Source organism: Ceratotherium simum, chromosome 4 (genome assembly GCF_057802395.1).
Source record: "Ceratotherium simum simum isolate JZ-2026a chromosome 4, ASM5780239v1, whole genome shotgun sequence".
NCBI classification, from domain to species: Eukaryota; Metazoa; Chordata; class Mammalia; order Perissodactyla; family Rhinocerotidae; genus Ceratotherium; species Ceratotherium simum.
Window position 1 is genome coordinate 51,459,875 of NC_141903.1, and position 16,307 is coordinate 51,476,181.

The 16,307-nt window shown below is 39.0% G+C and overlaps 1 protein-coding gene across 1 annotated transcript; it reads right to left on the bottom strand.

The window, feature by feature from the left end:
* Nucleotides 1-8,598: 8,598 nt before the first annotated feature.
* On the bottom strand, nt 8,599-9,330 carry FTMT (ferritin mitochondrial). The gene has a single exon (XM_004420276.3). It carries the CDS (start codon nt 9,328-9,330, stop codon nt 8,608-8,610), a length of 723 nt encoding a protein of 240 aa, XP_004420333.1. The 3' UTR covers nt 8,599-8,607.
* Nucleotides 9,331-16,307: the final 6,977 nt, after the last annotated feature.

Here is a 16,307-nt window from a genome sequence, read left to right on the forward strand (position 1 = left end):
GACATTGCAAGTTGAAACCATGCAAAATGATCTTAATGATCATTGGGAAAAATTATAATTGTTGTGTGACTTTTAACTTTTTTTTGTCAAAACATTAAACACTCTTACTGTTGGTTATAAATGGAAAAGGAAATGAAAAAAATAGTAAAATCAATATTTATTTAGTACACTATAATTTAAAACATTAGAAACATTGAGAATTAAAGTGTTTTATTTCTTTGAAAAAATATCATGTAGGTTTTTTTGCAGGGAAAGATTTGCCCTGAGCTAACATCTGTTGCCAATCTTCCTCTTTTTTTTTTCTCCACAAAGCCCCAGTGCATTGTTGTATATCCTGGTTGTAAGTCCTTTTAGTTCTTCTATGTGAGCCCTGCCACAGCATGGCAACTGACAGACAGGTGGTGTGGTTCCAAGACCAGGAAACAAGCTCAGGCCGCCAAAGAGGGAGCACTGAACTTTAACCACTAGACCGTCAGGGCTGGCTTGAAAAATATTGTATAGTTTGATCAGTGTTTGCCTTTTTCTTCTTATAACATAACTTAGCATATGAAGCCAGAATCTTTTTTTATGTCTTGGTGAATTGTCATACTCCTTTCAAAATCCAAATTTATTTCCAAAATTTTATCTTTTGCACTTTCAATGTTGTGAAATATCTCCAAGAGTTCTTCTAATGTGAAGTTTTTTGCTGGCCTCACTTCTCTAGGATATCTACATCCTTTCTGCCATAACTGCTCATTTAGTTAAATATATTCTAATAATATCCAATTTCACTTCCAGCAGTATAGCTTTTCACTTCTTTGTTACACTTACATCTTTTGACTAATTCTCTCTTTGGGTTATCCAATTGTATAAAAAGTAACCTGAGTTTGTCACTGAGAGACAAGGAGGCAACACAATGATATGCTTAACTGTCTGAAGGTAAATTGAATAACAGACGCACAGTGACTAATCACTGACAGACTTTGAAAGAAGTGACAAACTGGTAACTGATTATGATGTGCATCTGCTACGTATATAGTGATTTGTGGACTAAAGAGCTAGCAGCAAAGTTTATTCTTTATGCAATTTACTCACAGTAAATATACCATGGTAACCGAAATTTGAACGATGTTATTGAGGGGCTGTTGTTATTTAAATAAACTGTAGTAACTGAAATCCATGCGTATTGGAACAATGTGAAGCGAGGACTGCCTGTATATTTAATCAATGGCAAAGCAGAGAGCAAAACAAACAACAATTTTGGGAAATGCCTTAGGCTAGATAAAAAGGAAAGAAATATTAGTCCTCTTCCAACTTTGCATTTTGATTACTTCTTAATTTAATGTGGGAACACATTAGAGAGAAATGTAGCATATAGGCACTGCTTAGAAGTGAGTAAAATTAATAGTAGCTCCTATTTATTTGCTATATTTAAATTTTATGATTTTAGAAAAGGTGATAATTTCAAGTGGTTAAAATTTCAAGAGATACAAAAGGCTCCACAGTGAAGAAAGTCTTACTAGTGCCCCTTTCCCAGCGTCCAGGTTCTCTTCTTTGAGGGCAACTGACATCATCCTTCCAGAGATAGTCTTGGCATGCACAAGCAAACGTATTTGCAAACACACTCCCATAATTTTCTCCCCTTTAGAGCACCGGTTCTGAGTAGCTAATATTTATTGAGCATTTGCTATGTCTCAGACAATGTGCTGAACTTTATGTGCTTTATCTCGTTTAATCCCCCAGTAAACTTTGAGGTAAGCTGTTATGATGGCAGAGGAAAATCAGTCTCTGAGAGTTTAACCTCTTTTCCCAAAATCATGCAGTTGGTGTGTGGTGGAGCAGCTGTTCTGAATTCTTAAGTGCAGCTCTTAATGAGCAGACTACACTGTCTAGGATCTGTGTACAGGTCATGGAATAGCATTTTATTAGTCTAACAGTCCTTTTGTGGTACTGGAAATTCTTTTCGCTGAATCAGCCTATGAAAATATGGTGCTCAGGGGGTTTGAGAGAGACTAAGGTATGTCCAAAAGCATTAGATATCTCTCTCAGGAGATTGTTTGGCCACCATATGTACTGGGAACGTGGCCAGGTTCTTGGAAGGAGCCCAATCCTTAGTGCATGTCTATGAGCTGTTCTCTGGTACTGCCAGGCAGTTTCTTTCCTTGTTGGGCATGGGAATTCCATCTGACACTCAGCACATATGTGCGTGTGTGTGTGTGTGTGTGTGTATGTGTGTGTGCATGCGTATGCATCATGTTTGTTCATTTATTCGTTCAAAAACAAATATACCTCTTAAGTGTCTTAATCTTGCACAATAGAAATATGAAGCTTAGGAAAGCTAGCAACATACACCAATGGCTGTGTGCCTTTCTGATTTCATAAACTGAGTGCTGCTTGACCGTTAATGTTTAATAGTCTGTTATAAGCAGAGATACTACACTTGTCAGTTCTGGTTAGCAGTTGTGCATGTTTTCTAGTTGTCTGCTTCCTGAATGAATCTCCTCATGCACTCTTGGAGGGAGTGGACAAAGAGTGTCTCATGAAGGAGCCCATATGGCTCCGTTTTCTCCACTATGCGTACCTCTCACCCTTCTTTGTTACAGTGGAGGTGCTGAGTGTTTCTCTGCTGTATTTTATCAGAGTGGAAAGCTTGAAAGTGAAGTTTAAATTTTTAAAAAGTCAAGTGAACTTTCTTGGTTTCAGGAACTCTGGGTCAAAGTTTCAGTAAGAAATTTACATACACACGCACACACACACTCTGTTCTGGGATGTCTTGGCATGCAGATTAAGTGCTTCTCCAAGGAAGCTTTACCCTTTTAAATGAACTGCACAAAACCTGATTAACAATGTGAAGGATGATGCTCTTCAAAACCTGCTAGTGTCAGGGGAAATATGCTATATTTTCCTGCAAGTCTGAAGGCCTTGGATCTTGGCATCCCTGGGTATTTTTGTTCAAGTGTAATACAGTCTATAATGATATTTAGGGGTTTGGAATCATTTCTTCCTGTATACTAGGGGTTTTCCTTTAGAAATCTACCCTCCACTTGGCTCAATTCTAGGCACATGCTTCTTGATTTGTGAAAGTTCCTGTCTTTGTTTTAAATATTAGACAAAGAGTAAAAATTTTATCCCACCTATAAAATAATGTATATTTCCTATTTTTGTAATAATATCTGATAAATCAAGTTAATTAAAATATTTCTATATAAAGGTAGCTATATCTCAGTAGATGATCTCATTTGCGACTTGATTTAGAACTTTGAGCTCAGCCAATGTAAGCACCCTCAAATTGCCTTCTTCTTGTCTTGAACTCTATGTCACTTCTTCCCTCTTTTATGCATTCTGGTTTGCGAGGACATATCCTTCCAGGTCAGACCTGGGCTCTTTATCTCATGCCGCATTCTTCCTTGGAAACTCGTTCTGTCACTGGCTTCTCAAGTCTCTCCATTTTTATAGCTTCTTTCCTGTCCTTACAACCCTTATAGCCATCCTCTACCCTCTTGTGCCTTCAATTACTTAAAAAAAAACAAAAAAACAAAAAACTTTTCAAAAGAGAATTCTATATTCTCCACCTCGTGTACCTTAACCCTACGGATTTGGCCTTCCATCTTCACCACTCCTGAAGCCACTATTCTGAAAAACCAGTGACTTACTGATCACCAACTCTGATGCCCTCTCAATTCACAACCTCATTAAGCACTGCAGCATTTGATGGAAACTCTCTCCTCTCCTGGCTTCCAAGACCAGTGTTGTTTTTTCATTCTTGCTATTTTTATGTTTCTTTCCTATATCCTGTCCAGGGTTCTTTACCTAACCTTCCCTAAATATAAAGCTCCTCCAATTTTCCAAGTTTCTGTATTTGGACCCCTCTCCTCTGTTTCTCTTTTCTCTCCTCTCTTTGTCAGTTCAGCCTCTTCACAGTTTTACTTATCATCTCCATATGGATAATTTCCAGATTCACTTTTCTGATACTAACTTTTTGAATATGCAGACCAGTACTTCCAACTGGTTCCTGGATATCTTCATTCACTCACTCACTCACTCACTCATTCATTCATTTACATTCATTGACAACTTACTAAAAGATAAGTTCTGCCCTAGAGCTATGGAGACAGCAGTGAACAAAACAAAGTTCCCTCCCACAGAGCTTACATTCTAGTGAAAGAAGAAAGTATAAGCAAATGAAAAATGTGTCAGGTGGTAGTAAGTGCTATGGAGAAAAACAAATCTAGTAAGAGGACAGGGAGTGATGCACAATGCGGTGACTAATTTAGATTGGATAATCAATGAAATCTCTCTATAAAATGCCACTTGAGCAGAAATCTGAAGGAAGTGAGAGTACAAACCATGTCCCTACAGAACATAGGTGCTGAGGTACAAGGAGGCAAATGTGACTGGAGTACGGTGAGCCAAAGAGATGTTCTTTCTCTCTCACATGGAGATAGAGATATCTGATATAGACAGAGAGAGAGAGAACTCTTTGACCTCATTATCTATATATTTTATAATCTTACCACTTATAATCTTACCACTTCTTACACTCTTATACACACATACACACATATCTATATATATATATGGTGCATATCACATAGAGCCTTGTGGGGCATGGTAAGGATTTTGACTTCGACTCCAAATGAGAGGAGAAGCCACTGAAGGATTTTGAGCATAGAAGTAACAAGATCTGACTTACAATTAAAAAGAAACACTTTGGCTGCTTTGTGGAGAAATGATTGTATGTGTTCAAGTGTGGAAGCAGTTAGACCAGTCAAGAGTGTAATGTAAAATGTGATAATGCAGGAAAAGAAGATGGGAACTTGTAGCAAAGTGGCAATGATGAAGGTTGTAAGAAGTGGTAAGATTCAGGATCTATTTTGAAGGAAGACCTGAAAGAATTTGCTGAAGGATTGGTATAACGTATAGAGAAAGAGAATAGTCAAGAATGACTGGGCCTTAGATACTGGTAGAATGGAGTTTTCATTTGTTATAAAGCAAACGACTTTGGGTTGAACAGGTTGTGGTGCATGGTGAAATCAAGAGTATGGTTTTGAACATGTTAAATATGAGATGTCTGTTAGACATCCAAGGGGAAGTAAGAATTAAATATTTCAATATATAATCGGGAATTTAGAGGCAAGGTCAAGCAAGCTATATGTCATTTGTCAACAAATACATATTTAAATAAAAGTCACAGGACTGGATGAGATCTTTAGAGAACAAGTATAGATAAAGAAGATAAGAGGTCTAGATGTGGTAACTGAGTTCTGGGACATCCCAGTGTTTAAAGGTCAGGGAGATAAAGGAATTAGAAAGAGAGACCAAGATACAGAACAGTAAGCAAGTGTTTCAAGAGAGAAATGACAAGTCTTGATAGCTGGTTGATTAAGAAGAAGGCTGGGAAAAGACCACTGGATTTATCAACACAGAAGTCACTGATGACCATAACAGATAAAAAAAAAAAAGCTGGTGTGGTGAACAGTGAACACAACTTTACTTGGGAAGGATCAAGAAAGAACAAAAGTGGAGACAAGAAGCAGAAATAACTTTTTCAAGTTTTGTTGTAAAAGAGAGCTGAGTAGAGGGTGGTAGCTTAGTGTTTGCTAGAAGGAACGTAAGTCCAAAGGTGGCATTTTTTTAAAAGATGAGGAGAAAAAACACCATATTTGCTTCTCATGGGGACCACCCAATAGAAAGGGCAAAACTGATGATGCAAGTAAGAGGATAATTGTATGGGTGACAGCCTTGTGTCTTTGAGTACGTGAGAGGGTTGAGATTCTGGGCACAGTGGGAGGCTGGTTTTAGGAAACAACATAGATGCTTCAATCATTGTAGCAGAACAAAAAACTTAGTACGTGAATACAGATATAAGTATGTGATTAATTCAATGATGGGAAAGTGTGAAGTTCTCCTGTGATTACTTCCAAATTCTCAGTGAAGTAAGAGGATTAGCAACTGACTGGGAAAGGGGAGGGTAGGTTGGCAGGGGAGGAGATTTAGAGATTTGAGGAGAAATGAGAATGTGTAAAATAATTATCTAGGATAGTGGTTACTAAATGTTTTTAACAGCAGCACAGAATAAGAAATATCACTATCCAGGATGTAAATACATGAACACACACAAAAGTTTCAGGAGAAAGTACCCTTACTTCACTTACTTTCATTTCAATTCAATTCTATTTTATTAACAAAAGGTGGATAGTGCCTTACTAAATAATTTCATGACACACCAACGGGTTGTAATCTGCAGTTTGAAAAAAACACTCATCTAGAGGACTTGAAGAGGAAATTTTCTGAAGAAATGTAATAAGATTCCTGTGCAGGAAAATAAACTAACTTAAGGACAGAATGTAACATAAGATTGATCAGCAAAATCAAAAGCAAATCACGACACACTCCCCACCCCCGATTATTCCTCCTGCTGAGATCTCTATTTATTCTTAACTCCTCTATTCTCCAGTAACACAGATTTGAGATCTATCAGTTTTCTTCCTATACCCCATTTCTGTAACTCTCTCCATTCAATCATTTGCAAAATTTAAAAGATCTGCCTCTAAACTCTTACGAGCATCTGTTTCTATTTCCATTGCTTTTACCATGGTTCAGGCCTTTATTGCTTTTGATCCATCTATATATTTTATATTCTACTTTTTTTATTATGATAATAACAGGTGTCCATAATAAGAATTTTTTTTTAAAAAGACAAGTAAAGAAAATAAACACAATTTTACTATTTTAGAGATTAACTAGTTTCACTTGGTATATTTACTTCTATTTTATATGCATATGTATTCTATAATTCTCCCTGTAGATATACAATTATGTAATGTAAGCCTGTCTTATAATATGCTTGTTTTTAAGATAACACATTGTGAATTTCTGCCCACATCATTATGTTTGAAAAAATCATATTTAATAGCTGTGGAGTGTTCCATGTTTGGTGTTTTAGTCTAAACCATTTTGTTGAATTTGTGCAGTCATGTGCGTGTGCCTCTCAGATCTGGGACGGCAGGGACCACAATTTACCAAGGACTCCAGCTGCTGTGCTCTAAAATCGATTCATCTCTTAGTTTGTTGCAAGGCCGCACTTCCTATGGGTCGCTCCCAGTCAATATCGAGCTCCAGAAATGTACTTAGGCAGGCCCATTTCTTGGCAACTTGGGATCCCTCTTATAAGTGACTTTGGCTAGAGGTCTCCCTGACAGCCCTGCAGAACTTTCCTCAGAACTTCCCACAACTTTCCTGTCTCCCTTCCCTCAGGATCAGACTTGCATGAAGTCGGAAGGCTCTCCCTGCTTCTTCTCCCAGCTCCTTGCCCATTTTCTCTCACAGGCCTCTCTGTTTCCCCTAACAAATTTCTTGTACACTTAATTCCATCTTGGCATCTGTTTCTCAGAGGACACAAACTAACACAGGCATTTAGGTTGTTCTCAGATTTTTATTCTGTACAACTAAACTTGTGATTGCTCAACTCTCAGCACAACATTCTTCTGTTGAGAGCCCTTCAAAGCACTCCCATTGCTCACTAAATCAAGCCTAACCCGTCCCTCTCACCTCCACACTACGGCTGGCTCCAGCCCATCTTTCCAAACACCACCCAGTGCTCTTAGTCTAGGCCAAGGCCTGCTCACCAAATATTCTCCCGCTCATCTCATTCCACCCTCCTGCCCCCCAGCCAAGAAATCATCTGCCAGCTGATGCCTCCTTCATTCTGTATCCCTTCTTGACTTTCCCACTCCAGTGTTCTCTCCCCTTCATTTTAAAGGCCATAGAAAGGTGTTTTCTGCAGTGTATTCACTCTTTTTGGTATGTTAAAAGGGAGGCGTTATCAGGGAAGTGTATAGAGTCTGTAAGCAGGCAGACCTGGATAGTTATATTACCATCACTTAAAAAAAAAAAAAACAAGCTGAGATTTGACATGTTTGGGAAACACTGAGCTAAACAAAGATAATCCAAGTCTTTGGGTTTTTTTTTGTTTTTTGTTTTTAATTGCAAGACTTCCCGGAGCCCTTAAAATGCTAATAGACATTATGACTTTCCAAGACAGGTGTTGATACCTTATGTAGCTTGTCTTGAATTTATTTGATCACAAAATCCTTTAAAATAGATCATCTCCAGACATTACTGTTTCTTGGAACACACTTTGGGAAAGGGTAAAAGTTGTCACAGAATTCTGCACGTATGATTCTTATAGTACTATATACTCTTTATCTTGTTATAGTTATTTGTATATCTTACACATTTTCCCCACTTTAGCTTTTAGCATAAGGTCTTGAAAATAACAGACACCTGTTGAGTTGAAAATCCCAAAAGTTTATGAAGGTTCATGGCCTGGAATAATCTTTGGTAACTGGAGAAAGTTAGTTTGCATCTTCTTTCAGTAGCTTCTTTGCAGTCTATTTTGTACCATAGCATCCTGGGCTACCTTTCAGGCTGGGAGAAGTATCTTGATCTGGGAAAAATGCCCTTGTTAACATGGGGCTAAAGACATTTTCTCTACTTTATTGGAGGAAGAGTATAGCAGAAGAATATAAAGGTGGAGGTGCATTTTAAGGGCAAGAAAGCAGGAGACAGCTGACTCTGGCTCCTGGCACACCCTGGGCGGTGGGGAAGGCACCCTGCGGCTTAGTTCTAGTTGTTTTCATTTCCAAGTGTGTGTTTATCAAAAAGGTACTCTGCCAGGCCAGAATCTGGGGCCCCCATCTTAACCAAGTTGTGCACGTGGTCACCTAGTTCTTTGATGGACTTCACCTGCTCATTAAGATAGTGGGTTTCCAGAAAGTCGCACAAATGGGGGTCACCTTTGTCTGAGGCCAGAGTGTGCAATTCCAGCAACGACCGGTTCACATCCTTTTCCAAGAGCAGAGCACACTTCATGGCATTCAGCCCGCTCTCCCAGTCGTCTTGGTCCGGTTTCTTGATGTCCTGCAGGCAGATCCGTCCTCCTCGCTGGTTCTGCAGCCTCATCAGCTTCTCCGCGTGCTCTGTCTCCTCCCGGGACTGGCGAAGGAAATATCTGGCGAAGTTGTTCAAGGCCACGTCATCTCGGGAGAAGTAATAGGCCATGGACAGGTACACGTAAGACGCATAGAGCTCGAGGTTGATCTGGCGGTTTATGGCGGCCTCGGTGTCGGGGTGGAAGTTCTGGCGCACCCGGGAGGGGGCGGAGGCGGGCCCGGCTGGGTCCCCGGAGGAGGCGGCTGCCACCAGGGGGCGGCGGGGGGCGGCGGTCTGGCGGCCCGAGGGGCTCCCCGGGAGCCAGCGCGGCGAGAGCGCAAAGCCGCGGCGCGCGCTGCGCAGAGACACCAGCGAAGTGTTGATATGTTTGGAGAGGAACAAGAAACAGGACAGCATGGCTCCTCCTCTTCCGAAGCGGGGAAACTGAGGCCAGGCCGTCTCAGCGCACTGTCGGGCGCCGGGGCGTCAGGTCTGAACCAGACCGCGCCTGAGGCGACGGCGACTGCGTCACACACCCCTTCCCTTCCAGAGGCGCCGAGTTCCACGCGGAGGGCGGCCGGGGGCGCGCGCGCCTGTCGCGGTTAGGCACAGGCAGATGACAGTTACACAGCTCCGTTTATCTGAAGATTGCCCCCATCGTCGATGCAAGATTTCTGCTCTTGGGCATTTGTGATTTATTTCACCTAAGTGAAAAATGCAGTCAAAAAAGTAGGCACTGTGACTTGTAAAAGAAAGTACTGAACAAGCCTACTTGCCCTCCCTCTCGGACCTTTTTCTGTCCAAGGACTAAGGGATGCCGGAGGCCAGCAAGAAACAGGGTAAAGCAAAAGTCACCACCAATTCATCAAAGAGAGTGAAGGTCCACATCCAAAGCCGGTGTTTATAAACTGACTTTCTAGTTAGCTTACTAAATTTAAGTATGGAAATAATTGCCAGTACAGTGGGCAAATTTTCACGAGTCTGTAGTAAGACTGCTTTCTTTTAAAAAGACATACACATTTTATTTTTAAATATAGAAGTTATCTTCGTTGTAAAAAAAATCAGGTACTGTAGAAAAGTAGGAAGAACATATAAACTAGCTCTGAACTTGATGTTGCTTTCCTGTCTTTTGTTAATGCAGATACATATTTTTTATTTTTTTCAGATACATATTTTTAAAAAGACAATTTAAAAAAATTAAATTTAAAATGGCATTTTGTTTTAAAAAATATATTTGCTTGATGTAGGGTCTTGAGAAAATGAGGATGAACTCACAGAAGAAAATTCAAAACATTCCTAATTCTTCCTCTGGCCAGAGAGACCATTGTTAAAATGTTGATGGTAATTCTCACAGATTAAAAAAACCTAAAAAAATATATATATCACAGACACACAAAAGTAAATATATACATTTTTAACAGCTTTAAAGAGCTATACTTGACATGCAATAAACTGCAGATGCTTAAAGTGTACAACCTGATGGGGTTTGACATATGTATGTATCTGTGAAACCATCACCAAAATCAAGATAATGAACATATTCATCATTTCCCAAAGTTTCCTATGCCCCCTTGTATTGTGTTATCTCTCCCTCTGCCTCTCTCTGCCCCATCTCATTCCAGGCATCCACTGATCTGCTTTTCCTATGTAGATTAGTTTGCAGAATTTCCTGTTGTAGATTAGTTTGTAGAATTTCATATAAATGGAATCAGACAGTATATACTTCTTTTTGCCTGGTTTCTTTCACTCAGCATTAGTACTTTGAGATCCATCCGTGTTGTAGGGTGTATCAATCGTTAGTTCCTTTTCTTGCTGAATAGTATTTCACTGTATGGATACACTACAATTTGTTTAGCCTTTCACCTGCTGATGAACGTTTTGGTTGTTTATACAGTTTTTTGGCTATTAAAATAAACCTGTTGTGAACATTCATTTATAAATCTTTGTGTGGTTATATGCCCTCAATTTCTTGGGAAAATATTTGTATGGGATGGCTGGATCATCTAGTAAGTATATGCTTAACTTTTTAAGAAACTTCAAATTGTTTTCCAAAGTGGTGGTACCATTTTACATTCCCACCAGCAGCGTGTGCGAGTTAAGTTCCTTCACATCCTTGCAAACGCTTGGTATTGTCAGTTATTTAATTTTAATTTAAAATTCACATTTTAGCCATTCTAGTAGGTGTATACTAGTGTTTCATTGTATTTTTAATTTGTATTCCCATAAAAATTAATCATGCTGAGTATATTTTGGTGTGCTTTCTTTGCCAACCATGTATCTTTGATGCAGTATGTGTTCAAATATTTTGCCCGTTTATATATTGGGCCACTTCTTGTCTTATGGTTGTTTGATTTCTTATGATTAATATCTGCATCTTTGATATTAGTACTGCTTCTCTTCAGGTCCTCTTTATGTTGTCTGTATATTACCTTCTCTATATTACTTTCCTACATTTTCTTGGGCAAGTCAGATTACCTTTCTAGGTCATTTTCCTCACCTGTAGATTTAGGATCCTACTTACCTCCAGTGGGTGGTTGAGAGGATTAAATAAAAGAATGTATGCAGAGCACTTATCACAGTACTTGACACAGAAGAAGCATTCAAAATATTCTTTAATAGGTTTTATTGAATAATTTCTATTTAATTATTCAAAATCAATCATTTTATATTATTCAGTAAACAATAGTTGTTATCTTATATGGAAAGACTGTGCAGCTTATAAAGGATGCTTACATGTATTATATTGTTGCCATCATGTATGGGTAGTGAGGTAGAAATTCTTTTATTATATGGACATATCAAACTTGTAGTTTTGTAGCAAGCTCCCTGGTCTCAAACGAGCTTCTTAAAGTGTACCATAAATAAAGGTGGATGCCAAAGATCTAGTTGCACTTAAACTCTGCTCCTAGAATGCCATTGATATTCACCAAGCAATTTCTCACCAAGCAATTTTTGCTTCTCTATACCCATCTTTGCTTTTATTTTCCCCAAACTTTTGCTATTCCTAAAATGTGGTTCCCTAAAGAGAGGTTGTGAAAATGATTCTTTAGAATGATATTAAATGCCAACGGCCGCTGCTAGTGTTTTAGGAGAAATGATGCTCTTCATATAAATGCTTAGCCTCAAGGTAGTAAAAAGCATAGATAGAAAACAAATGCAATACATGGAATGTAATGCAAAACAATGCCATAAAACACAATACACATTTAAATATCCCATGTTAATTTTTAAAATATGTTTCTTCTTCCTATTATAAAGTCTGTCGTATATTTTGCCGGATTTTGAAAATGCAAGGACCTGGTAGGTGTTGTTTTCATCTCATGGGCATTTTGGTTTGTAGTCTTCATAGTAAAATTAATGTCGTTCTTTCAAAAATACAAACCTAGAGCATCACCCACGACTCCTCACAGCTCATTTCTCCCTCAGTTCTTGTGGCTGCTACTCTTCTCTGAACACCCCCCTCAGCTTGTGTGCTTCTCTGGGGTTCTCGCTGCTTCCTCACCTTCCTCTTCTCTCTTCTTTCACTTCCTCGTGAAACCCATCTGGTCTTTCAGGTTCCCATCAAATATATGAACTTCTCTGTAAGGTCTTACATAACATCATTTGGAATTATTCATTACTTTTTTGTTGTTTTCAAAGTACTTTTTTTTATATTGAGAATATGTCATTTCATGTTATAATTCCTTGTATTCACGTGTGTGTGTGTGTCTTTGAGGGCAGAACCTATCATCTTACTAATTTTTAAATCCCCAGGCTCAGCACAATGCTTGACACTTCAAGAAAATAAACACAAATAAATGCTTTTCAGATGCCCAAATGAATGGGGATAGAAATTCTTATTTCAAAAAGTATACCAGCTTAGCCTAATGCACTTTTATAAAGTATATTAGGAGATGGCTTCACTTTAATTTAAATTAATTGAGGCTGTCAGAAAATCTCTGTATTTTGTTGGTTTTAATCTCCAAAGGAATAACAATATCTACTCTTTACTCTTGTGTAGATATATTGGACAAAGTATTTATTTCATATGTGAGAACGCTTTGCCAATTGGAAATTAAAGAGCTATATTAATGTGGATTACTAAGTCATGTTTTGATTTATGTAATATATAGATCACATTTTATCACATTATTTTCTTTAAAGCATTTGATTTTAAGTACTAAACATTTTTTAGAATTAGCCTACCTTGTAAAATATTTAAACAACACTGTACACTTTTACGTTAATAGTTGGGAGCTGAGTCATAAATAATGAGAAAAAGAAAAGGATGAAAAGTAGCTCCACCGCTTTTTACTTGTACTTGTAATGAAGATATTTTTTCTCCTTTTCTCATTTCATTTTCTTCTCTCTTTTACATCCAAACAAGGTTAGTCACATAAGTAACTCTTCATTTTCATTACTGATTCTGGCCCTTTCTAAAATTTCTAGCTGTGAGAAGCCTGTAATGTGACGAAGCCAGGGTGGAGAGAAGTCCATCGATCACTGTGGATTATGCACTTGCTGTTAGTGGAGTATTTGAGGGTCTTGAATGGAGAACAGTAGAGGAATTTGTCTGGGAAAAGACATAGTATATCACATATGTATTGCTATTCTGTGTGTGATCACTAGGAAATCGCTCAAAATTGTAAAGGGAGTGGTTGGACTCAGCTGTGGGGCACTTTCTTGCCTCACTCTGGGATCCATTCAAAACTGGGAAACCTTCTAGGTCACCTGATAAATGAGTCAGAATTGAACTTTCAAGTGTAGTACATGCTGCCTCTAAAGCTGGAAATCTAGCAAACTTGGTTTTATTCATTGTATTCATCCAGGGTCAGAGGTACAAGGTGCAGTAACTCCTGTCTTACTTTGGAGGAGGTGTTTGGCATGCCTCAAACTGTGAGATCCCTAAAACTACTCCAATTTCCAGCCACTGGTTATCTCCTACCCTATTTCCTGAATATCCAGGGTACTTTTTTGCTCACCAAGTCTGATTAGCTTAGTGCCATCATTCCCCTACCCTATTTCCTGAATATCCAGGGTACTTTTTTGCTCACCAAGTCTGATTAGCTTAGTGCCATCATTCCAACATGATGCTCTGTAGAATGTACAGAAAATCCAGCTGTTTTTGGACTTGCTGTGACAGAGAGCAGGCAAGTTAGCATACCTCTGGAGCAAGACTGGGAATATACACTGCTGTCTGTCCTAGGGGAATGTGCACTGCCTCAGGTGCTCCTTCCCGGCAGATATCTCTAGCTAGGGCTCCACATAGGCTGAACCTAACAGAAAGCCAGAAGGTAGGGAACTCGTTGTAGTGCATTCAGACCAGTCCCTGGCGAAGAGAACATGGCAGGGAAAGTTGGAGAGTAGATCTGTAGGGGAGACGATATCAGACTCTCTTAATGCTCTTCCAATCTACTGTCCATAGAGTGGCCACAGATAGCTTTCTAAAATGTAAATATGAGTAAATCATTCCCTTGGTTTAATCCTTTTAGTGGTTCTGCATTAAACTATAGCCCTGCAAAATGTATTCTCCCTTGCTCCTCTGTGGCTATTTTGTTGCTAGTCCCAGCTCCCTTTACTCTCCCCAACCCCCCAATATGCTTCAGTATTATGAACTTTCTTTTAGACTCTGTAATGTATCATTTGTTCCTATCCCACTGTCTTCTACATGCTGTGTCCACTACCTGGAGCACTGTTCCACCCAGAACTAACCACAGGGGGAGTGTGGCAAAGGGATAACAAAACTTTTCCCCTTCTGCATGAGATTATGACCACTGATTAACTGTCTAGCTCTGTTAAAATGTGGAGTATATGTCTAGGCAATCTTGCTTGTGGAAAAATTACCGATGATTGGCAAATTAATATTGAGCTTCCCTGAGTGTGGTGACTCTTGTTCCTGAGCATGCCCTTAGCGGGGTTCATGAAAACTGTGGAGTTGTTACAAGAGATATTGACTCTTGTGGAACATGAGGCTTTTTAGCCAGGGCATCTCGCATACTCATTTTATAGGGCTCTTGAGAGGATGCTTGATATTATCCTGCCAGTAAGCTGTGGTTCTTGTCCTATGTCCTTTTGAGTGGCATGATGCTAGTCTTGTAAGTATGAACATTTAGTTGAACCCAAGAAGTTCCTTTGGTGGTTGTCACAGGGAATAAAGAAATTAACATGGATTTATCTTCTGGAAACCCACCTGCTGATTCTGTTTTCCCACAGCTCTGCAACTGTGTCTACCATCCCCTCTCCTTTTGCATCTTGGTCTGCTGGCTAATTTCCTCTGTTCCTTTGATCATATCTTAGATGGTTCTTAGAAGCCTTCAGGGAGTCCCATAACTCCTTCTACTTACCCTGTCATGAGACTGAATTATAATTATCTATTTACTTTTTTGTCCCACTAAATTGAAAAATTCTTGTTGTCAGGGGAATGTCCATCTTTTTCACTCTTGTGTAGCTAGCATTTAGCATGGCACCTGACACAATGCACTCAATCATACTGTTAATAAAATGAATTGGGGACTAAAATTCCCTCAAGTCCTTAAACTTTCCTGGTTCCAAATAATACTTAAGGAAGAAAGTTGAAGGGAGTTGTAGTTTGTTTAATGGTTTAGTTGTAATTCATTTGGTGGCTTATTTTTGTCTAGCTCCAGTATTAGTGGAGGCCAGTAAACATATATTGATTTTGAGCCTTATATTCTTGAAGGTTGAATAAAGAATAATCTTGACTTGATTTGACTCAATTCCAAATATATATCCTGAGCACCTGATGCTAGAAGAGTAAGAAACACGTGATACTGTGAAAGAGTAAAAGAGACTTGGATTTTAGGGCCTCTATGGATTCAAGAATGTGGTAGAGCCACATTCACTTATACAAGCTTGGTGTAATAACATCTCAAATCAAGTGCAGGAGGATTTGTGATGGCCTGGTAGGGAAGGTCAGATTTGACTATGGTCTTAAAAGAGATTGGGGATGAGGGCTTTATGCAGAAAAAAGTCATGAGAGGTTCCCAAAGGTGAGAAGATGGAGTTACATTTGGAGCAGAAAGAGTGTAGACAAAATTTCGGTGAGGCTTGGCTGCAGTATGGGCAGTATATACTTTTCACTTGAGGAGAAAATTGATTTGAGTTGGGCCAAGTTCTTGAGTCTTTCTAGCTCTAAAGAATTTAATGAGTGTATATGTCCCTGCTTGCTATAATATGTTGCAGTTTGAAATCTTATGAGATAATAAAACCCATAAAACATACCTGTGCTGGCCTTTATATATGCTAGGAATAGCTGTTTTAAGTGCTAGAACTCTGCAAGGTTGATGCTTCCACCAAAGATGTGGTTCGCCATTGTTACTCAGGTTATATAACACAGAGGTCTTGCACTTCGTGTGTTGGACCTAGATAAACCGATGGTGATTGATGACTCTAAGTAT

Excerpts from the sequence above, each read along its gene's own strand:
- FTMT (XM_004420276.3), bottom strand. The coding sequence starts at position 9,330 with ATGCTGTCCTGTTTCTTGTTCCTCTCCAAACATATCAACACTTCGCTG.